Below are 23,957 nucleotides of genomic sequence, written 5' to 3'. Positions count from 1 at the left end.
GTCTGAGTCACATCTGTTTGTTTGTTTAATACAGTTGTGTTTGTTTGTTTGTTTGTGTGTTTGTTTGTTTGTGTTTTCAGCCAGTCGCTGCAGGTTCTGGTATTCCTGAAATCAAAAGTTACTTAAATGGAGTGAAAATGCCTGGAATCGTCCGTCTCAGAACTTTCCTCTGTAAAGCCACTGGAGTTCTGTTCGCTGTGGCCGGAGGTAAAGCATCAAAAGTCTGGACTATTTATTTAACTTTCCTAACTGTCCTTTTTATTGTGTTTTTCTTACTCTTCTTCACTCTGTCCTTTTTATTGTGTTTTTCTTACTCTTCTTCACTCTGTCCTTTTTATTGTGGTTTTCTTACTCTTCTTCACTCTGTCCTTTTATTGTATTTTTCTTACTCTTCTTCACTCTGTCCTTTTTATTGTGGTTTTCTTACTCTTCTTCACTCTGTCCTTTTTATTGTATTTTTCTTACTCTTCTTCACTCTGTCCTTTTTATTGTGGTTTTCTTACTCTTCTTCACTCTGTCCTTTTATTGTGTTTTTCTTACTCTTCTTCACTCTGTCCTTTTTATTGTGGTTTTCTTACTCTTCTTCACTCTGTCCTTTTTATTGTGGTTTTCTTACTCTTCTTCACTCTGTCCTTTTTATTGTGGTTTTCTTACTCTTCTTCACTCTGTCCTTTTTATTGTGGTTTTCTTACTCTTCTTCACTCTGTCCTTTTTATTGTGGTTTTCTTACTCTTCTTCACTCTGTCCTTTTTATTGTATTTTTCTTACTCTTCTTCACTCTGTCCTTTTTGTTGTATTTTTCTTACTCTTCTTCACTCTGTTCTTTTTATTGTGGTTTTCTTACTCTTCTTCACTCTGTCCTTTTTATTGTGGTTTTCTTACTCTTCTTCACTCTGTCCTTTTTATTGTATTTTTCTTACTCTTCTTCACTCTGTCCTTTTTATTGTGGTTTTCTTACTCTTCTTCACTCTGTCCTTTTTATTGTGGTTTTCTTACTCTTCTTCATTCTGTCCTTTTTATTGTATTTTTCTTACTCTTCTTCACTCTGTCCTTTTTATTGTGGTTTTCTTACTCTTCTTCACTCTGTCCTTTTTATTGTGGTTTTCTTACTCTTCTTCACTCTGTCCTTTTTATTGTGTTTTTCTTACTCTTCTTCACTCTGTCCTTTTTATTGTGGTTTTCTTACTCTTCTTCACTCTGTCCTTTTTATTGTGGTTTTCTTACTCTTCTTCACTCTGTCCTTTTTATTGTGTTTTTCTTACTCTTCTTCACTCTGTCCTTTTTATTGTGTTTTTCTTACTCTTCTTCACTCTGTCCTTTTTATTGTGTTTTTCTTACTCTTCTTCACTCTGTCCTTTTTATTGTATTTTTCTTACTCTTCTTCACCCTGTCCTTTTTATTGTGTTTTTCTTACTCTTCTTCACTCTGTCCTTTTTATTGTGGTTTTCTTACTCTTCTTCACTCTGTCCTTTTTATTGTATTTTTCTTACTCTTCTTCACTCTGTCCTTTTTATTGTGGTTTTCTTACTCTTCTTCACTCTGTCCTTTTTATTGTGTTTTTCTTACTCTTCTTCACTCTGTCCTTTTTATTGTGTTTTTCTTACTCTTCTTCACTCTGTCCTTTTTATTGTATTTTTCTTACTCTTCTTCACTCTGTCCTTTTTATTGTGTTTTTCTTACTCTTCTTCACTCTGTCCTTTTTATTGTGTTTTTCTTACTCTTCTTCACTCTGTCCTTTTTATTGTATTTTTCTTACTCTTCTTCACTCTGTCCTTTTTATTGTGTTTTTCTTACTCTTCTTCACTCTGTCCTTTTTATTGTGTTTTTCTTACTCTTCTTCACTCTGTCCTTTTTATTGTGTTTTTCTTACTCTTCTTCACTCTGTCCTTTTTATTGTGTTTTTCTTACTCTTCTTCACTCTGTCCTTTTTATTGTATTTTTCTTACTCTTCTTCACTCTGTCCTTTTTATTGTGTTTTTCGTACTCTTCTTCACTCTGTCCTTTTTATTGTGCTTTTCTTACTCTTCTTCACTCTGTCCTTTTTATTGTATTTTTCTTACTCTTCTTCACTCTGTCCTTTTTATTGTGTTTTCGTACTCTTCTTCACTCTGTCCTTTTTATTGTGTTTTTCTTACTCTTCTTCACTCTGTCCTTTTTATTGTGTTTTTCGTACTCTTCTTCACTCTGCTCTACCAGTCCTACCCTGATGGGACTGGAGTGTGTCAGACCAGGTTCATTTCTGCTCCTCTTTACAGACAGATGGAACAGAATCCACCTGAACATGCGTACATTCAGTTCATCTGGTTTTGTATAAATTAAACTAGTGCAGTGGAACAGGTCCCCAGGAACTGTCCACCATCTGGAATGAGACACAACAAACAAACAATAGAAAAGCAAACAAGTACAGGGAGGAAACAAACCATCAGCAGATTCAACAGTTACATTACATTTACACACACAAGAGCTGTGTTTTATATATATATATATATATATATATATATATATATATATATATATATATATATGACATCAGTATATGTTTGGGTTCAAAACAACTGACGTAGTGTCTGCTGAGAAAAAACAACTAAATGTTCAGTGTACATTTTGCTTCCCCACCCTGTGTGTGTGTGTGTGTGTGTATATATATGTATATATATATATATATATATATATATATATATATATATATATATATATATATATATATATATGTATATGTGTATATATACACACACACACACACACACACATACATACATACACACACAATCTACAATGGGGCACTCCTGTTTTGAACTTCATTTCCCATCATACAGTTCCAGTATTCTCATATACACACAGACTTTTACAGGAGGTTTGAGTTGGTTTTAGTCTGAGTATCAGCCTGTGACAGATCCTGTGTGTGTGTGTGTGTGTGTGTGTGTGTGTCCTCAGGTCTGTTTGTGGGTAAAGAGGGTCCTATGATCCACAGTGGGGCCATAGTGGGAGCTGGCCTTCCTCAGGTCTGGTTTTAGATTTGTTTTCTATTTCTCATGAACTTAAAGCAGACATGTGAATGCATCGTCTGTCAGAGTGGATAACACATCTGTTTTAACACATTCGTTGTCTTTTTTCCTTCTTTCCTCAGTTTCAGAGCATCACTTTTAAGAGGATCAAATTTGACTTCCCCTACTTCCGCAGTGACAGGTTTGTATTTGTACACAATCCAACGAACAGCTGATGTGTGCTGTTTCACACTGGACTCCAGCGCTCACACATTTCAAATCTATCCATCGTTTTTTACACGCGTGATGAAGAAACTGAAACATTCTGAACATTTTCCTGTGACCCTCACAACAGATCTGTTCAGAGCAGAGTTCAGTCTGAAAACAGTTTGATGACAGTGATCAGATGTGGACAGTTTGAACTGTGTTTAACGGTTCCAGACCAAAAACATTCACACACTGCAAATCGGATTTATATGAACCAAGGTTCGAAGAGATTTGGATTTTTTATTCTAGTTTAGTTTGATTTAGTTTAGACTTTTTTTTCTCTAATTCAGTTTGTTTTAATTCACTTTGAGAGCAGGTTTGATCATTTTTATTAGTTTTCATTTTTTTGTAAATGCTTAGGCTTTTTTGGTGATTTTTAATTAATTTAATTTAATTTTTAGGTGGTTTTTGGGTGATTTTTTTTATGTTTTTGGGGATTTTTAGGTTTTTTTTTTTTTTTGGTAATTTCTGGGTGATTTTTAGGTGGTTTTTGGGTAATTTTTGGGTGATAGTTTTATTTATTTATTTATTTTCAAAATACAACTTGGTTAAACTATTTGAGTGTGTGTATTAGTACTTTTTGACCATTTTGAGCACAATTTCAATAACACCACAATAATAATGATAACTGTGGTAATTTTGGTCACAATGACCGTGACATGAAATTCTCATATCGTTACATCCCTACACACAATACAGTTTCAGTTAGTTATCCTTTTTTTTCTCCTTTTAATTATAGTTTTTATTTATTTCAGTTAACAACAATGTTTTTTTCAATTGTAGTTTTGGTCATTTCGTTAGTTTTCGTTAACGATAATAACCTTGGTCTGAAGTGAACGTCCCATCAGCTGAAGAACTCACCTCCGTCCTGCACACACAAATGTAAACACACTTTGACTTCATACATTTTCAATATAATGATGATCATTGTCGCTGTTTTCCAGAGATAAGCGGGACTTTGTGTCTGCGGGCGCCGCTGCAGGAGTGGCTGCAGCCTTCGGCGCTCCTATAGGGGGCACTCTGTTCAGTCTGGAGGAGGGCTCATCCTTCTGGAACCAGGCTCTGACCTGGAAAGTGGTACGTTTACAACAGAAACTTCTGTTCTTCCAGGTTTCACATTCAGTCTGATCTGATCTGCAGTGGACCCAACCAGTCAAATAAGAACAGAAGAACCCAGAAATAATGACAACTGCACATTTATGTCTGTGTTTTAGTGCAAAAACCCCCATGAAATTATGAAAATACTTACTCTTATAAACTATCCAAACAAAAAAATGTGAATAACCTGAAAAAACGGACATTTCTTCAGATAAATCAGTGTAATTTTCTCAGTCTTCTTCCTCCACTTCTCATTAGTCCATGTGCATTCTGGATCAGATCTCCAAAGACACTAAACACTGAGGAACAGGAAGAAAAGAGTTCAAACTGGACTGAATTTAATACAGACATTTCAGGTTGGACACATGTGTTCAGGTTAGTCACATTTTATTGGTACAGGAGAGTTTGGAAATGGAAAGAGTTTCAGAAATAATGTTATTTTTTGCACTAAAACAAAGACAAACATTTGCAGTTGTCATTATTTACAGACATAATGTCATATTATTTTTTCCATCCAACCCAGTAGTAAATCTGCAGTGGTTCTTCTGTGTGGGTTCTTCTGCTGTTCTTATTGGACTGTAGATCAGATTGGTCTGGATGTGGAACCCACACTAACATGAGTTCCACAGCCTGGACTGTGGAATTTAGACACTTTGGAAATTCATCCTAGGGGTGGGACTGGAACCTTTGGGGGGGACACAGGTTTGAGACTCCTGGTGTAGAAAGTCATGTATTAATAAAATAAATTAATCAAAAATAAATTAAATAATAAAAATAATAATAAAATAAATAAATACATTTATTTTTAATTAAAATAAATAAAAATAAAACAATAATACAAAAATTGCAATAATAATAATAATAATAATAATAATAATAATAATAATAAAAATAAACAAATAAAAATAAAGATAAATTAAATTTTTAAAAAATAAAATCAATAATAAAATAAATAATAATAATCATAAAAATCATAATAAATAATTAAATAATAATAATAATAACAAATTGAAAAGTAGTAGTAGTAATAATAATAATAATAATAATAATAATGATAATAAATAATGATAAAAAATAAATAAAAAAATAAAAATAGAAAAAGACTCAGACCCACTGGTCCAGAGGCCGAAGACACACAGAAGTAGTGGTGCTAATAGTTGCATAAATGTGTTGTTGGTCCAGTCCAGTCCAGTCTAGTCTAGTCTAGTCTAGTCTAGTCTAGTCCAGTCCAGGTTCTGACCTGTCCCCTGTCCTATAAATGTGTTGTTGGTTCTGGTTCTGTCCAGTCTAGTCCAGTCTAGTCTAGTCTAGTCTAGTCTAGTCCAGTCTAGTCCAGTCCAGTCCAGTCCAGGTTCTGACCTGTCCCCTGTCCTATAAATGTGTTGTTGGTTCTGGTTCTGTCCAGTCTAGTCCAGTCTAGTCTAGTCTAGTCTAGTCTAGTCCAGTCTAGTCCAGTCCAGTCCAGTCCAGGTTCTGACCTGTCCCCTGTCCTATAAATGTGTTGTTGGTTCTGGTTCTGTCCAGTCTAGTCCAGTCTAGTCCAGTCTAGTCTAGTCTAGTCTAGTCCAGTCCAGTCCAGTCCAGGTTCTGACCTGTCCCCTGTCCTATAAATGTGTTGTTGGTTCTGGTTCTGTCCAGTCTAGTCCAGTCTAGTCTAGTCCAGTGCAGTCCAGTCCAGGTTCTGACCCGTCCTCTGTCCTCTGTTCCAGCTCTTCTGTTCCATGTCGGCCACTTTCACATTGAACTTCTTTCGTTCTGGGATCAACTTCAACAAATGGGGTTCATTCCAGCTGCCTGGTCTGCTCAACTTTGGAGAATTCAAGGTGATGACGTCTGCTTTTACCACATACATGTTCATATTCTACACATACATGTTCATATTCTACACATACATGTTCATATTCTACACATACATGTTCATGTTCTACACATATATGTTCATGTTCTACACATACATGTTCATATTCTACACATACATGTTCATATTCTACACATACATGTTCATGTTCTACACATACATGTTCATGTTCTACACATACATGTTCATATTCTACACATATATGTTCATGTTCTACACATACATGTTCATATTCTACACATATATGTTCATATTCTACACATATATGTTCATGTTCTACACATACATGTTCATATTCTACACATACATGTTCATATTCTACACATACATGTTCATATTCTACACATACATGTTCATATTCTACACATATATGTTCATGTTCTACACATACATGTTCATATTCTACACATATATGTTCATATTCTACACATATATGTTCATGTTCTACACATATATGTTCATATTCTACACATACATGTTCATATTCTACACATACATGTTCATATTCTACACATATATGTTCATATTCTACACATACATGTTCATATTCTACACATATATGTTCATGTTCTACACATACATGTTCATATTCTACACATATATGTTCATGTTCTACACATACATGTTCATATTCTACACATATATGTTCATATTCTACACATACATGTTCATATTCTACACATACATGTTCATATTCTACACATACATGTTCATGTTCTACACATACATGTTCATATTCTACACATACATGTTCATGTTCTACACATACATGTTCATATTCTACACATATATGTTCATGTTCTACACATACATGTTCATATTCTACACATACATGTTCATATTCTACACATACATGTTCATATTCTACACATACATGTTCATGTTCTACACATACATGTTCATATTCTACACATATATGTTCATGTTCTACACATACATGTTCATATTCTACACATATATGTTCATATTCTACACATATATGTTCATGTTCTACACATACATGTTCATATTCTACACATACATGTTCATATTCTACACATACATGTTCATATTCTACACATACATGTTCATATTCTACACATATATGTTCATGTTCTACACATACATGTTCATATTCTACACATATATGTTCATGTTCTACACATACATGTTCATATTCTACACATATATGTTCATGTTCTACACATACATGTTCATATTCTACACATATATGTTCATGTTCTACACATACATGTTCATATTCTACACATACATGTTCATATTCTACACATATATGTTCATGTTCTACACATACATGTTCATATTCTACACATACATGTTCATATTCTACACATACATGTTCATATTCTACACATACATGTTCATATTCTACACATATATGTTCATGTTCTACACATACATGTTCATATTCTACACATATATGTTCATGTTCTACACATACATGTTCATATTCTACACATGAACACATGTTCTTCAGTGGTTCTAAATGTAAACAAACCAACTAAAGTCCATGTTGTCTTTGTTGTTGTTGTTGTGGTCAGTGTCCAGAGGGGGATAAGCAGTGCCACCTGTGGACGGTGGTGGACCTGGCCTTCTTCGTCCTCATGGGGGTGGTGGGGGGTCTGCTGGGGGCGCTCTTCAACTGCATCAACAAGTGCCTGGCCAAGTACCGCATCAAGCACATCCACCCCAAGGCCAAGTTCATCAGGTGACAGACGCGTCCACACTGGCGCACCCAAACTCACCCAAACTCACCAAACTCACCCAAACTCACCAAACTCACCCAAACTCACCAAACTCACCAAACTCACCAAACTCACCCAAACTCACCCAACTCACCCAAACTCACCCAAACTCACCAAACTCACCAAACTCACCCAAACTCACCAAACTCACCAAACTCACCAAACTCACCAAACTCACCCAAACTCACCAAACTCACCAAACTCACCAAACTCACCCAAACTCACCCAAACTCACCCAAACTCACCAAACTCACCCAAACTCACCCAAACTCACCAAACTCACCCAAACTCACCCAAACTCACCCAAACTCACCAAACTCACCAAACTCACCCAAACTCACCCAAACTCACCCAACTCACCAAACTCACCCAAACTCACCCAAACTCACCAAACTCACCAAACTCACCCAAACTCACCAAACTCACCCAAACTCACCCAACTCACCCAAACTCACCCAAACTCACCCAAACTCACCAAACTCACCCAAACTCACCCAAACTCACCAAACTCACCCAAACTCACCAAACTCACCAAACTCACCCAAACTCACCCAAACTCACCAAACTCACCAAACTCACCCAAACTCACCCAAACTCACCAAACTCACCCAAACTCACCCAACTCACCCAACTCACCCAAACTCACCCAAACTCACCAACTCACCCAAACTCACCAAACTCACCAAACTCACCAAACTCACCAAACTCACCCAAACTCACCCAAACTCACCCAAACTCACCAAACTCACCAAACTCACCAAACTCACCCAAACTCACCCAAACTCACCCAACTCACCCAACTCACCCAAACTCACCCAAACTCACCAAACTCACCCAAACTCACCAAACTCACCCAAACTCACCCAAACTCACCAAACTCACCAAACTCACCCAAACTCACCCAAACTCACCCAAACTCACCAAACTCACCAAACTCACCCAAACTCACCAAACTCACCCAAACTCACCCAAACTCACCAAACTCACCAAACTCACCAAACTCACCCAAACTCACCAAACTCACCAAACTCACCAAACTCACCCAAACTCACCCAAACTCACCCAAACTCACCAAACTCACCCAACTCACCCAAACTCACCCAAACTCACCAAACTCACCCAAACTCACCCAAACTCACCCAAACTCACCCAACTCACCCAACTCACCAAACTCACCCAAACTCACCCAAACTCACCAAACTCACCAAACTCACCCAAACTCACCAACTCACCCAAACTCACCCAACTCACCCAAACTCACCCAAACTCACCCAAACTCACCCAAACTCACCAAACTCACCCAAACTCACCAAACTCACCAAACTCACCCAAACTCACCAAACTCACCAAACTCACCCAAACTCACCCAAACTCACCCAAACTCACCAAACTCACCCAAACTCACCCAAACTCACCAAACTCACCCAAACTCACCCAACTCACCCAACTCACCCAACTCACCCAAACTCACCAAACTCACCCAAACTCACCAAACTCACCAACTCACCCAAACTCACCCAAACTCACCAACTCACCAAACTCACCCAACTCACCCAAACTCACCAAACTCACCCAAACTCACCCAAACTCACCCAACTCACCCAAACTCACCCAACTCACCAAACTCACCCAAACTCACCCAAACTCACCAAACTCACCCAAACTCACCAAACTCACCCAACTCACCCAAACTCACCAAACTCACCCAAACTCACCAAACTCACCCAAACTCACCCAAACTCACCCAAACTCACCCAAACTCACCCAAACTCACCCAAACTCACCCAAACTCACCAAACTCACCCAAACTCACCCAAACTCACCCAAACTCACCCAAACTCACCAAACTCACCCAACTCACCCAACTCACCCAACTCACCCAAACTCACCCAAACTCACCCAAACTCACCAAACTCACCCAAACTCACCCAAACTCACCAAACTCACCCAAACTCACCAAACTCACCAACTCACCCAAACTCACCCAAACTCACCAAACTCACCAAACTCACCCAAACTCACCAAACTCACCCAACTCACCCAAACTCACCAAACTCACCAAACTCACCCAAACTCACCCAACTCACCCAACTCACCCAACTCACCCAAACTCACCCAAACTCACCAAACTCACCCAAACTCACCCAAACTCACCCAAACTCACCCAAACTCACCCAAACTCACCAAACTCACCCAAACTCACCCAACTCACCCAAACTCACCCAAACTCACCCAAACTCACCAAACTCACCCAAACTCACCAAACTCACCCAAACTCACCCAAACTCACCCAAACTCACCCAACTCACCCAAACTCACCCAAACTCACCAAACTCACCCAAACTCACCAAACTCACCAAACTCACCAAACTCACCCAAACTCACCAAACTCACCCAAACTCACCAAACTCACCCAAACTCACCCAAACTCACCCAAACTCACCAAACTCACCCAAACTCACCCAAACTCACCAACTCACCCAAACTCACCAAACTCACCAAACTCACCCAAACTCACCCAAACTCACCAAACTCACCAAACTCACCCAAACTCACCAAACTCACCCAAACTCACCCAAACTCACCCAACTCACCCAAACTCACCCAAACTCACCCAAACTCACCAAACTCACCCAAACTCACCCAAACTCACCAAACTCACCCAAACTCACCCAAACTCACCAAACTCACCAAACTCACCCAAACTCACCAAACTCACCCAAACTCACCCAACTCACCCAAACTCACCCAAACTCACCCAAACTCACCCAAACTCACCAAACTCACCAAACTCACCCAAACTCACCCAAACTCACCAAACTCACCCAAACTCACCCAACTCACCCAAACTCACCCAAACTCACCCAAACTCACCAAACTCACCCAAACTCACCAAACTCACCAAACTCACCAAACTCACCCAAACTCACCAAACTCACCCAAACTCACCCAAACTCACCAAACTCCCTGTGTCTGTCTCATTCCAGGGTTCTGGAGAGTCTGCTTATCGCCATGGTGACAACAGTTGTGATCTTTGTGTCTTCTATGTTGTTGGGCGAATGTTTGGATCAGTACGCTCCCACCACCCACAACAGCACAGTACGTAGTCCACCACAGACTTGGAGTTCTGGATGGGGCTGGGTTTGGGTTCCACACCACTACTCATTAGTCACTGATTACAGGAAGTGCTTTGTTTCTCCAGTGTGTTTGAGTTTGTTTGTTTGTTTGTTGTCTGTGGTTCTGAGTAGAGCGGTGCTGAAGACACCAACTCCACCCTCCGACACTACTTCTGTACCAACAACACCTACAATGACATGGCCACGCTGCTGTTCAACCCACAGGAAACTGCCATCTACCAGCTGTTCCACCAGCACGGTCAGAACACACTGGGACTCAGGTGGACTCAGGTGGACTCAGGCGGACTCAGGCAGACTTAGGTGGACCCAAGCGGACTCAGGTGGACTCAGTGGACTAAGTGGATTCAGGTGGACACAAGTGGACTCAGGTGGACTCAGGCAGACTTAGGTGGACCCAAGCGGACTCAGGTGGACTCAGTGGACTAAGTGGATTCAGGTGGACACAAGTGGACTCAGGTGGACTCAGGCGGACTCAGGTGGACTCAGGCGGACTCAGGCAGACTTAGGTGGACCCAAGCGGACTCAGGTGGACTCAGTGGACTAAGTGGATTCAGGTGGACACAAGTGGACTCAGGTGGACTCAGGCAGACTTAGGTGGGGTCAGGTGGAGTCAGGCGGACTCAGGTGGACTCAGGCAGACTCAGGTGAACTCAGTTGGACTCAGGTGGACTCAGGCAGACTATGTCCACTGGTTGGTCCTAACCCCCCCCCCCCCACCCACCGTCTTCTGTTCCCTCCAGGGACCTTCAGTCCTGTCACCCTGTCGGTCTTCGTCCTGCTCTACTTCCTGTTGGCCTGTTGGACCTACGGCATGTCCGTCCCCAGTGGACTCTTCGTCCCCTGTCTGCTCTGTGGTGCAGCCTTTGGACGTCTGGTTGCCAACATCCTCAAAGTGTAAACAGGTTTTCTTACTGTTCTGCTGTTGTGTCCACAGATGTGTGTCCACTGTGTAAACTGCTGACTGGGACACTTTGTCTTTTCATGGACTCTGTGGATTTCCTTTGTTAGTGTTACTGTCTGTGCTGTTAGAACCAGGACTTTGAGCCCAGGAAGCACCAGGGGACACAGCATGGACTCTGTCAGACCTGTGGAGATCTGTCCTCCACAGATCTGTCCTCTACAGGTCTGTCCTCCACAAATCTGTCCTCCACAGATCTGTCCTCTACAGGTCTGTCCTCCACAGATCTGTCCTTCACAGATCTGTCCTCTACAGGTCTGTCCTCCACAGGTCTGTCCTTCACAGATCTGTCCTCTACAGATCTGTCCACTACAGATCTGTCCTCCACAAATCTGTCCTCCACAGGTCTGTCCTCCACAGGTCTGTCCTTCACAGATCTGTCCTCTACAGATCTGTCCACTACAGATCTGTCCTCCACAAATCTGTCCTCCACAGATCTGTCCTCCACAGGTCTGTCCTCCACAGATCTGTCCTCCACAGGTCTGTCCTCCACAGGTCTGTCCTCCACAGATCTGTCCTCCACAGATCTGTCCTCTACAGATCTGTCCACTACAGGTCTGTCCACTACAGGTCTGTCCTCTACAGATCTGTCCTCCACAGATCTGTCCTCTACAGGTCTGTCCTCCACAGGTCTGTCCTTCACAGATCTGTCCTCTACAGATCTGTCCACTACAGATCTGTCCTCTACAGGTCTGTCCTCCTCAGGTCTGTCCTCCTCAGGTCTGTCCTTCACAGATCTGTCCTCTACAGATCTGTCCACTACAGATCTGTCCTCCACAGATCTGTCCTCTACAGATCTGTCCTTCACAGATCTGTCCTCTACAGATCTGTCCTCTACAGGTCTGTCCTCCACAGGTCGTTCCTCCACAGGTCTGTCCTTCACAGATCTGTCCTCTACAGATCTGTCCACTACAGATCTGTCCTCTACAGGTCTGTCCTTCACAGATCTGTCCTCTACAGATCTGTCCACTACAGATCTGTCCTCTACAGGTCTGTCCTCCACAGGTCTGTCCTCCACAGATCTGTCCTTCACAGATCTGTCCTCTACAGGTCTGTCCTCCACAGATCTGTCCTTCACAGATCTGTCCTCTACAGATCTGTCCTCCACAGATCTGTCCTCCACAGGTCTGTCCTCTACAGATCTGTCCTCTACAGGTCTGTCCTCCACAGGTCTGTCCACTACAGGTCTGTCCTCTACAGGTCTGTCCTCCACAGGTCTGTCCTCCACAGGTCTGTCCACTACAGGTCTGTCCTCTACAGGTCTGTCCTCCACAGGTCTGTCCACTACAGGTCTGTCCTCTACAGGTCTGTCCTCCACAGGTCTGTCCTCTAGTACAAGTACAAATACTAGTGTAAACATAAAAGTACTAGGTGAACGTCTTTACTGCAGTAAAAGTCCAAACGTCTCTTAAATGTCCTCCAGGTCTAAATGCCCAAAGTGTCTGTGGAGGACATTCCATCTGTGGGTGTCCACAGTCAACTGGACCTGAAGTTATATTTATAGAATTCTGTTTATAGAAGGTGAAGGTTCTGAACAGATATGAACTGTCCTCAGTCTGAACGTCTGCGTCCAAACTGCCCTTGTGTCTGTGTTTGTCTTTCATGTCTGTTATATTTTTTTCATGTATATATTTTGTGTTGTCTCTTTTTCCCTTCATCACTTTTTCAGTTTATTCTTTCATGCATTTACATTTCAAACTGCTCGTGGTTTGTTTCAGCTGCATCAGATATTTGTGTTAAAAAGTAAAGAAGTCACAAAGTGAAGAACAGATGAGTGTGTGTGTGTGTGTGTGTGTATTTACTGTGTGTGTGTATTTTCTCTATGTGAGTGTATTTTGTGTATGTGTGTACTTACTGTGTGTATTTTGTGTATGTGTGTACTTACTGTGTGTATTTTGTGTGTGTGTGTGTACTTACTGTGTGTATTTTGTGTGTGTGTGTACTTACTGTGTGTATTTTGTGTGTGTACTTACTGTGTGTATTTTGTGTGTGTGTGTACTTACTGTGTGTATTTTGTGTATGTGTGTACTTACTGTGTGTATTTTGTGTGTGTGTGTGTGTGTACTTACTGTGTGTATTTTGTGTGTGTGTGTACTTACTGTGTGTATTTTGTGTGTGTGTGTGTACTTACTGTGTGTATTTTGTGTGTCTGTGTGTACTTACTGTGTGTATTTTGTGTATGTGTGTACTTACTGTGTGTATTTTGTGTGTGTGTGTACTTACTGTGTGTATTTTGTGTGTGTGTGTGTCCTCTGACAGGAAAGCGGGCATGGACATCTATTCGGGTACCTTCGCTCTCATTGGAGCTGCAGCCTTTCTTGGGGGCGTGGTCAGGATGACCATCAGTCTGACGGTCATCCTCATTGAATCCACCAATGAAATCAGTTATGGACTTCCCATCATGATCACTTTAATGGTACAGTCTGATCTTCTCTGCTCAGTTTCATCTATTATCACCGCTGTCGCTCATTCTAACCCTTATATTATATTCTTAAATGCGTAAAATTATGCACAATTAAGGGCGTGGTCATAGTGAGTGACAGGTGGGTTAGAGCTATGATTGACAGCTGCTCTTTAGAACCTGCTTTTATTGGATGAGACTTTTATTCAAAGTTCAGAACAAATGCGTATGTCATTTATAATGCCTTCTACAGGTGTCATCTGTCATAAATGTATGGCTTCTGGTAGATTTCCTTCTTCATTTTCCAAAGTGCTTTAACTGTCATTTTCCAGAGGACTGAGCAGGTGTCAGATCTACTGAAGTGACCACCAGATGGCGCTGATGGCCGTTCAGTCTGCTGTTTTTAAAGTTCCTGCTGCTGATGATGATGATCTGTTGAATAAACGGTTTTCCTGTCACCGAAGGTCGCCAAGTGGACCGGAGATTTCTTCAACAAGGGCATCTACGACATCCACATCGAACTGAGAGGAGTTCCACTGCTGGAGTGGGAGGTGGAGGCCGAGATGGACAAGTAATTTTGAACTTTTTTTTTTATTTAACCTTTATTTAACCAGGAGGAAAATCCTATTGAGATTAAGAACCTCTTTTCAAAGGGAGTCCTGGCCAAGAGGCAGCACAACACAGAGTTACAACATACAATAATTTACAGGACACGTCAACCTATGAAAAACACCTGCAAGTCACTGAGTTATTCTCGAACACTGAGTTTGGATGTAAAAGCTTTCAGACAGATCAGTTCAGACAGTTTCCAGTCTTCAGCAGCAGATTCCATGTGGACGGAGCAGAGTAGACAAATGTCCTTAACCCAGCTCTGTAGAGGCCAACGGCACAAAGACGAACACATGCTCATTCGATCACAGACAATAAGATTCAACACTTGTTCTTGTTCTTAAACTACAGATATAGAAGGCAGAAGTCCAAGTACGGCCTTGGAAATGAAGGTGTCCTAGCCTCCTAGTGGACAGGCCAGCCCACTGTGGAACACAACTGACACTGATGTGTCCTGGTTTTAGAATTAGTCATCAACCTTAGAGTAGCAGGATAGACTGTGTCAACCATCTGAAGACATTTGGACAATGCGTTCATATAAAGTAGCGTTGGTAAACCAGTGGTCCCAGTATGGACCAGTTTGGTTTGACCTCAGTGGAATGTGCTTAGAATGTGCAGGCAGACACAATCCAAGGACGATCAGAAAACCCATCATTTAAAAGTCCGATTTCAAACCTGAATCTGAAGGATCCAGAACACAGAAACACTACTGTCGGAGCCGGTTCTGAGGATCAGTTTAGTTCTGAGGACATTTGAAATGGTGGTGCAGGACCTTCCATGGATCTAACTGTAGTGGGTGTGGTTCCTTTGAAGGCTGACAGCCAGTGACATCATGGAACCCAACCTGACCTACGTGTACCCCCATACCCGGGTCCAGTCCCTGGTCAGTATCCTGCGGACCACCGTCTACCACGCCTTCCCCGTGGTCACCGAGAACCGGCACAACGAGCAGGACTTCATGAAAGGAAACATCCTGGTCAGCAACAACATCCGCTTCAAGGTACGCCCACTGTGACCCTGTTCAACTGGGAGGCGGAGCCCTGGGGGGGGCTCTGACATTAAGGAAGGATGTCATACCCTGAACCAATCGGATTGATACGAAAGTGATTTATTTTGCTCTAGTAATTTTAGCTAGTGGCACCGTACGACACTTCACAGTCCGTCACTTCTCGTCACTTGTGGTTTACAAGGTTCTAATAGTTTTGGATTTTTCATTCTAGTTTGGTTTTATTTAGTTTTGACTTTTTTTTTCTCTAATTCAGTTCGTTTTAATTAGTTTTTAGAGCAGGTTTGCTAGTTTTTATTAGTTATAACTTTTTTCTAAATGCTTAGTTTTAGTTTAGTTTTGTCATATCTTTTATCTTCTTCGCCGTGATATTCTCCCAACTTTAGTCTCCATGTTTCCAGGTAGAGTGGGGACGAAAGGACGACTAAACGACAAGTGAACACAAGGGACGGACCATCAAATGTCATATGGTGCCGCTAGCTAAAATTGCTAGAGCGAAATAAATTGCTTTCGTATCAATCCGACGTTGACAAAGATGGAAACGAAGGGAATTTTATCCATAATTTTCATCCGTATTAGTTAGTTTTGTAAACACACAATGCAGTTTCAGTTAGTTTTCATTTTTTCTTTTAATTATAGTTTTTTATTTATTTCAGTTAACGAAAATGTTTTTTCAATTCTAGTTTTCGTCATTTTGTTAGTTTTCGTTAACGATAATAACCTTGCCCTGAACACACAAGGACAGCGTTTTATTCAGATCCTGAGCCATTCTTTGTCATGATACGGTCTGTTTTTTATAGCCCCACCCACCTCCCAGGGGCAGGGTTTTGTAGATATACCCCACCTCTCAGGGGGTGGGGCTATATAGATCTACCCCACCCACCCAGGAGGCAGGGTTATGTAGATATACCCCACCCAGGGGGCGGGGTTATGTAGATATCCCCACCCACTCAGGGGGCAGGGTCATATAGATGTCCCCCACCCACCCAGGGGGCGGGGTCATATAGATGTCCCAGGAACTTGGTCCTTCAGTCTGTCTTTTGTCCAACCTGTTTCTTGGACATTATATTATTTTTAAACTTCTCACTCATTCGTCTCGTTTGTTACTTGAGCCTTTATCTCATTTTTTGCATTTTTACAAATTTTTGAAAAGATTGAACGTTCAAACTCCAAATGAATCCCAGGGTGTCAGTGAGTAGGAGGGGCTAAGGGGTGTGACCGGGTATGTGGGTATTAGTAAACTCCACCTACACTTCTTACTCTGTGGTGTTGATGACAGTGTTAGTGTTAATGTCAGTGTTAGTGTCAGTGTTAGTATTAGTGTCAGTGTTAGTGTGTGTGTCAGTGTAAGTGTGTGTGTCAGTGTTAGTGTCAGTGTTAGTGTGTGTGTCAGTGTTGGTGTCAGTGTTAGTGTGTGTGTCAGTGTTAGTGTCAGTGTTAGTGTTAGTGTTTGTGTCAGTGTTAGTGTTAGTGTCAGTGTTAGTGTCTGTGTCAGTGTTAGTGTGTGTGTCAGTGTTAGTGTCAGTGTAAGTGTTAGTGTCAGTGTTGGTGTCAGTGTTAGTGTCAGTGTTAGTGTGTGTGTCAGTGTTGGTGTCAGTGTTAGTGTCAGTGTTAGTGTGTGTGTCAGTGTTAGTGTCAGTGTTAGTGTTAGTGTCAGTGTTAGTGTGTGTGTCAGTGTTAGTGTCAGTGTTAGTGTTAGTGTCAGTGTTAGTGTGTGTGTCAGTGTTAGTGTCAGTGTTAGTGTGTGTGTCAGTGTTAGTGTCAGTGTTAGTGTTAGTGTTAGTGTGTGTGTCAGTGTTAGTGTGTGTGTCAGTGTTAGTGTCAGTGTTAGTGTGTGTGTGTCAGTGTTAGTGTCAGTGTTAGTGTGTGTGTCAGTGTTAGTGTCAGTGTTAGTGTTAGTGTCAGTGTTAGTGTGTGTGTCAGTGTTAGTGTCAGTGTTAGTGTGTGTGTCAGTGTTAGTGTCAGTGTTAGTGTTAGTGTCAGTGTTAGTGTGTGTGTCAGTGTTAGTGTTAGTGTCAGTGTTAGTGTGTGTGTCAGTGTTAGTGTGTGTGTTAGTGTTAGTGTCAGTGTTAGTGTGTGTGTCAGTGTTAGTGTCAGTGTTAGTGTTAGTGTCAGTGTTAGTGTGTGTGTCAGTGTTAGTGTCAGTGTTAGTGTTAGTGTTAGTGTGTGTGTCAGTGTTAGTGTGTGTGTCAGTGTTAGTGTCAGTGTTAGTGTGTGTGTGTCAGTGTTAGTGTCAGTGTTAGTGTGTGTGTCAGTGTTAGTGTCAGTGTTAGTGTTAGTGTCAGTGTTAGTGTGTGTGTCAGTGTTAGTGTCAGTGTTAGTGTGTGTGTCAGTGTTAGTGTCAGTGTTAGTGTTAGTGTCAGTGTTAGTGTGTGTGTCAGTGTTAGTGTCAGTGTTAGTGTTAGTGTCAGTGTTAGTGTGTGTGTCAGTGTTAGTGTTAGTGTCAGTGTTGGTGTCAGTGTTAGTGTTAGTGTCAGTGTTAGTGTGTGTGTCAGTGTTAGTGTCAGTGTTGGTGTCAGTGTTAGTGTCAGTGTTAGTGTTAGTGTCAGTGTTAGTGTGTGTGTCAGTGTTAGTGTCAGTGTTAGTGTTAGTGTCAGTGTTAGTGTGTGTGTCAGTGTTAGTGTTAGTGTCAGTGTTAGTGTCAGTGTTAGTGTGTGTGTCAGTGTTAGTGTCAGTGTTAGTGTTAGTGTCAGTGTTAGTGTGTGTGTCAGTGTTAGTGTCAGTGTTAGTGTTAGTGTCAGTGTTAGTGTGTGTGTCAGTGTTAGTGTTAGTGTCAGTGTTAGTGTCAGTGTTAGTGTGTGTGTCAGTGTTAGTGTCAGTGTTAGTGTGTGTGTCAGTGTTAGTGTCAGTGTTAGTGTGTGTGTCAGTGTTAGTGTGTGTGTCAGTGTTAGTGTCAGTGTTAGTGTGTGTTCAGAGTTATTCCAGCAGATGGCAGTATACGTCTGTCTGCAGTCTCACCATCACAGTCGACTTTATTCACCAGCGTCAACACATACAGTGAATTATTGAGTGACTGTTGTTTATAGAAACTTATAAATACAAGATGGAATTAAAAAATGTGAGAAAGTAAAAGAAGAAAAAAAGAAAATCTATATACATTTAAACTCTGTATACAAGTATCTGAATTTTTTTGCACTGAAATGAAGTATCTGCATTGTTTGCTCTGAATTCAGCTACGTTCATGAATTTAGAATTACAAAATTCAGATGCAAAAATTCAGATCCTTAATTTCAGTGCAAAAAAAAAAAATCAGTGCAACAAATTCAATGTCTTTTATGATTCAAAATCTGATGACACAGATTTTACTTCCATACATCTGACACACCCAGTGTCTGATGTGCCCGCCTACGTTTGACTGGTTCTGGTTCTGGTTCTGGTTCTGCTTTGGTAGAACTCCAGTGTGGTGTCCCGTGCGGGGGAGCAGCGGCGCCGCTGTCAGTCCATGAAGTCCTACCCGTCCAGCGAACTGAGGAACGTCTGTGATGAGCAGGCGGCGGCGGCGGCGGCAGAACCGGCGGAGGAGGGACAGGACCTGCTGCAGCAGATGTTGGACAGGAGGTAAGACGCTGTAGCCCCGCCCCCTTCTGCATCCTGCAGGGGTGGGCGTGTCCTCAGGAGGAGACGACGGTGAACGGAAGGAGTAAAAGACCAATGAGACTGCACTGACACCGCTGTCCTCTGTCCACTATCCTCTGTCCACTATCCTCTGTCCACTATCCTCTGTCCTCTGTCCACTATCTTCTGTCCTGTCCTCTGTCCACTATCCTCTGTCCTCTGTCCACTATCCTCTGTCCACTATCCTCTGTCCACTATCCTCTGTCCTCTGTCCACTATCTTCTGTCCTGTCCTCTGTCCACTATCCTCTGTCCTCTGTCCACTATCCTCTGTCCTGTCCTCTGTCCACTATCCTCTGTGCTCTGTCCACTATCCTCTGTCCTGTCCTCTGTCCACTATCCTCTGTCCTGTCCTCTGTCCACTATCCTCTGTCCTGTTCTCTGTCCACTATCCTCTGTCCTGTCCTCTGTCCACTATCCTCTGTCCACTATCCTCTGTGCTCTGTCCACTATCCTCTGTCCTGTCCTCTGTCCACTATCCTCTGTCCTCTGTCCACTATCCTCTGTCCACTATCCTCTGTCCTCTGTCCACTATCCTCTGTCCTGTCCTCTGTCCACTATCCTCTGTGCTCTGTCCACTATCCTCTGTCCTGTCCTCTGTCCACTATCCTCTGTCCTGTCCTCTGTCCACTATCCTCTGTCCTGTTCTCTGTCCACTATCCTCTGTCCTGTCCTATGTCCACTATCCTCTGTCCTGTCCTCTGTCCACTATCCTCTGTCCTGTTCTCTGTCCACTATCCTCTGTCCTGTCCTATGTCCACTATCCTCTGTCCTGTCCTCTGTCCACTATCCTCTGTGCTCTGTCCACTATCCTCTGTCCTGTCCTCTGTCCACTATCCTCTGTCCTCTGTCCACTATCCTCTGTCCACTATCCTCTGTGCTCTGTCCACTATCCTCTGTCCTGTCCTCTGTCCACTATCCTCTGTGCTCTGTCCACTATCCTCTGTCCTGTCCTCTGTCCACTATCCTCTGTGCTCTGTCCACTATCCTCTGTCCTGTCCTCTGTCCACTATCCTCTGTCCACTATCCTCTGTCCTGTCCTCTGTCCACTATCCTCTGTCCACTATCCTCTGTCCTCTGATGTGTGTGTGTGTGTGTTTCCATGGAGACATGCTCCGTACCCTAACCTGTACCCGGACCAGTCCCCCAGTGAAGACTGGACCATGGAGGAGCGCTTCAGACCACTCACCTTCCATGGAGTCATCCTGCGCTCACAGCTGGTCAGCCTGCTGATCAGAGGAGTGTGTTACACCGAGAACCAGACGGTGAGACACACACACACACACACACACACACACACACACACACACACATACATACATATATATACACACACATATATACACACACACAGACACACACATACAGTACAGGCCAAAAGTTTGGACACACCTTCTCATTCTTCGCATTTTCTTTATTTTCATGACTATTTTCATTGTAGATTCTCACTGAAGGCATCAAAACTATGAATGAACACATGTGGAATTATGTACTTAACAAAAAAGTGTGAAATAACTGAAAACATCTCTTATATTCTAGTTTCTTCAAAGTAGCCACCCTTAGCTCTGATGACTGCCTTGCACACCCTTGGCATTCTCTTGATGAGCTTCCAGAGGTAGTCACCTGAAATGGTTTCCACTTCATAGCTGTGCCTTGTCAGGGTTACTTAGTGGAATTTCTTGCCTTATTGATGGGGTTGGGACCATCAGTTGTGTTGTGCAGAAGTCAGGTTGATGCACAGCTGACAGCCCTATTGGACAACTGTTAGAATACATATTATGGCGAGAACCAATCAGCTAAGTAAAGACAAACGAGTGGCCATCATTACTTTAAGAAATGAAGGTCAGTCAGTCTGGAAAATTTCAAAAACTTTGAATGTGTCCCCAAGTGCAGTCGCAAAAAACCATCAAGCGCTCCAACCAAACTGGCTCACATGAGGACCGCCCCAGGAAAGGAAGACCAAGAGTCACCTCTGATGCTGAAGATAAGTTCATCTGAGTCACCAGCCTCAGAAATCGCAAATTAACAGCAGCTCAGATTAGAGACCAGATGAATACCACACAGAGCTCTAGCAGCAGACACATCTCTACAACAACTGTTAAGAGGAGACTGCGTGAATCAGGCCTTCATGGTCAAACAGCTGCTAGGAAACCACTGCTCAGGAGAGGCAACAAACACAAGAGATTTATTTGGGCCAAGAAACCCAAGGAATGGACATTAGACCAGTGGAAATCTGTGCTTTGGTCTGATGAGTCCAAATTTCAGATCTTTGGATCCAACCGCCGTGTCTTTGTGCGACGCAGAAAAGGTGAACGGATGGATGCTACATGCCTGGTTCCCACCGTGAAGCATGGAGGGGGAGGTGTGATGGTGTGGGGGTGCTTTGCTGGTGATGCTGTTGGGGATTTATTCAAGATTGAAGGCAACCTGAATCAGCATGGCTACCACAGCATCCTGAAGTGACATGCCATTCCATCCGGTCTGCGTTTAGTTGGACCATCATTTATGTTTCAACAGGACAATGACCCCAAACACACCTCCAGGCTGTGTGAGGGATATCTGACCAAGAAGGAGAGTGATGGAGTGCTGCGCCAGATGACCTGGCCTCCACAGTCACCGGACCTGAACCCAATCGAGATGGTTTGGGGTGAGCTGGACCGCAGAGTGAAGGCAAAAGGGCCAACAAGTGCTAAGCATCTGTGGGAACTTCTTCAAGACTGTTAGGAAACCATTTCAGGTGACTACCTCTGGAAGCTCATCAAGAGAATGGCAAGAGTGTGCAAAGCAGTCATCAGAGCTAAGGGTGGATACTTTGAAGAAACTAGAATATAAGAGATGTTTTCAGTTATTTCACACTTTTTTGTTAAGTACATAATTCCACATGTGTTCATTCATAGTTTTGATGCCTTCAGTGAGAATCTACAATGAAAATAGTCATGAAAATAAAGAAAATGCAAAGAATGAGAAGGTGTGTCCAAACTTTTGGCCTGTAGTGTGTGTGTATATATATATATATATATATATATAATATATATATATACACACACACACACACACAAAGACACACACACACACACGTATACACACACATACATACATACATACATATACACACATATACACACAAACACACACATATATGTGTGTGTGTGTGTGTGTGTGTGTGTGTGTGTGTATATATATATATGTATATATATATATATATATATATATATATATATATATATATATATACACATACACACACATACATATACACACACACAAATACACATACACATATACACACACATGTATATACATAAATACATACATACACACACACACACAACATATACATACACACACGGGCACACATATATACACACATACATACATACATATATACATATATGCCCACACGCATATGTATATATCTTACATGTGTATATATTTATGTATCTTATATATGTGAATATATTAGTGTATGTATATATTTATATATGAATATATTAGTGTATATATATTTATATATCTTTTTTGTGTATATATTTGTGTATATATCTTACATGTGAACATATTAGTGTATATATATTTATATATGAATTTATTAGTGTGTATATATATTTATATATCTTATTTGTGTATATATTTGTGTATAAATCATATATATGAATTTATTAGTGTATATATTTATATATTTTGTATGTGTATATATTAGTGTACATATTTATATATCTTACATATGTGCATATATTAGTGTATATATTTATATATCTTGTATGTGTATATATTAGTGTACATATTTATATATCTTACATATGTGCATATATTAGTGTATATATTTATATATGTTCTCTGTGTATACATGTTTGGATCCCAGAGTGCCACTCAGCCCAGACTGTCCTACACAGAGATGACAGAAGATTACCCACGTTTCCCTGACATCCATGACGTGGACCTTGCCCTGTTGAACCCCCGCATGATAGTGGTATGACCCACATGATAGTGGTATGACCCACATGATAGTGGTATGACCCACATGATAGTGGTATGACCCACATGATCGTGGTATGAATGAAAAACACGTGATCTTATTTTTCATATCCAGTCAAATTAAAGGTCACTTTAGTATTGGTTTTCTTTAACGTCCACAGACTCTTGGACATAGTTTAAGAATAAAAACAGGTGATCAATGTAGACAGTTTCCAGTCCAGTCTGGGTCTAAGGTCTAAGGTCCGGTCCAGACCTGGTCTAAGGTCCAGTCCAGACTGGGTCTAAAGTCTCAGGTCCAGTACACG

The 23,957-nt window shown here is 41.6% G+C and overlaps 1 protein-coding gene across 1 annotated transcript in view; it reads left to right on the top strand.

The window, feature by feature from the left end:
• Positions 1 to 23,659, top strand: part of clcn6 (chloride channel 6) — a 34,418-nt gene extending 10,759 nt beyond the window's left edge. The window contains exons 7-21 of the mRNA XM_030139899.1: positions 81 to 207; positions 2,935 to 3,002; positions 3,128 to 3,186; positions 4,196 to 4,328; positions 6,059 to 6,172; positions 7,749 to 7,915; positions 10,940 to 11,051; positions 11,201 to 11,327; positions 11,830 to 11,983; positions 14,307 to 14,463; positions 14,913 to 15,019; positions 15,871 to 16,057; positions 19,455 to 19,621; positions 20,786 to 20,942; positions 23,540 to 23,659. Coding sequence (XP_029995759.1) covers positions 81 to 207; positions 2,935 to 3,002; positions 3,128 to 3,186; positions 4,196 to 4,328; positions 6,059 to 6,172; positions 7,749 to 7,915; positions 10,940 to 11,051; positions 11,201 to 11,327; positions 11,830 to 11,983; positions 14,307 to 14,463; positions 14,913 to 15,019; positions 15,871 to 16,057; positions 19,455 to 19,621; positions 20,786 to 20,942; positions 23,540 to 23,653 — 1,950 coding nt within the window. The 3' untranslated portion in view covers positions 23,654 to 23,659. The remainder of the gene's footprint in view (positions 1 to 80; positions 208 to 2,934; positions 3,003 to 3,127; positions 3,187 to 4,195; positions 4,329 to 6,058; positions 6,173 to 7,748; positions 7,916 to 10,939; positions 11,052 to 11,200; positions 11,328 to 11,829; positions 11,984 to 14,306; positions 14,464 to 14,912; positions 15,020 to 15,870; positions 16,058 to 19,454; positions 19,622 to 20,785; positions 20,943 to 23,539) is intronic.
• The last annotated feature ends 298 nt before the right edge of the window (positions 23,660 to 23,957 follow it).

This window comes from Sphaeramia orbicularis, chromosome 7, assembly GCF_902148855.1.
Source record: "Sphaeramia orbicularis chromosome 7, fSphaOr1.1, whole genome shotgun sequence".
In the NCBI taxonomy this organism is placed as follows: domain Eukaryota; kingdom Metazoa; phylum Chordata; class Actinopteri; order Kurtiformes; family Apogonidae; genus Sphaeramia; species Sphaeramia orbicularis.
Note: the sequence above shows the minus strand (reverse complement) of the source record. Positions and strands in the feature narration are given on the sequence as shown.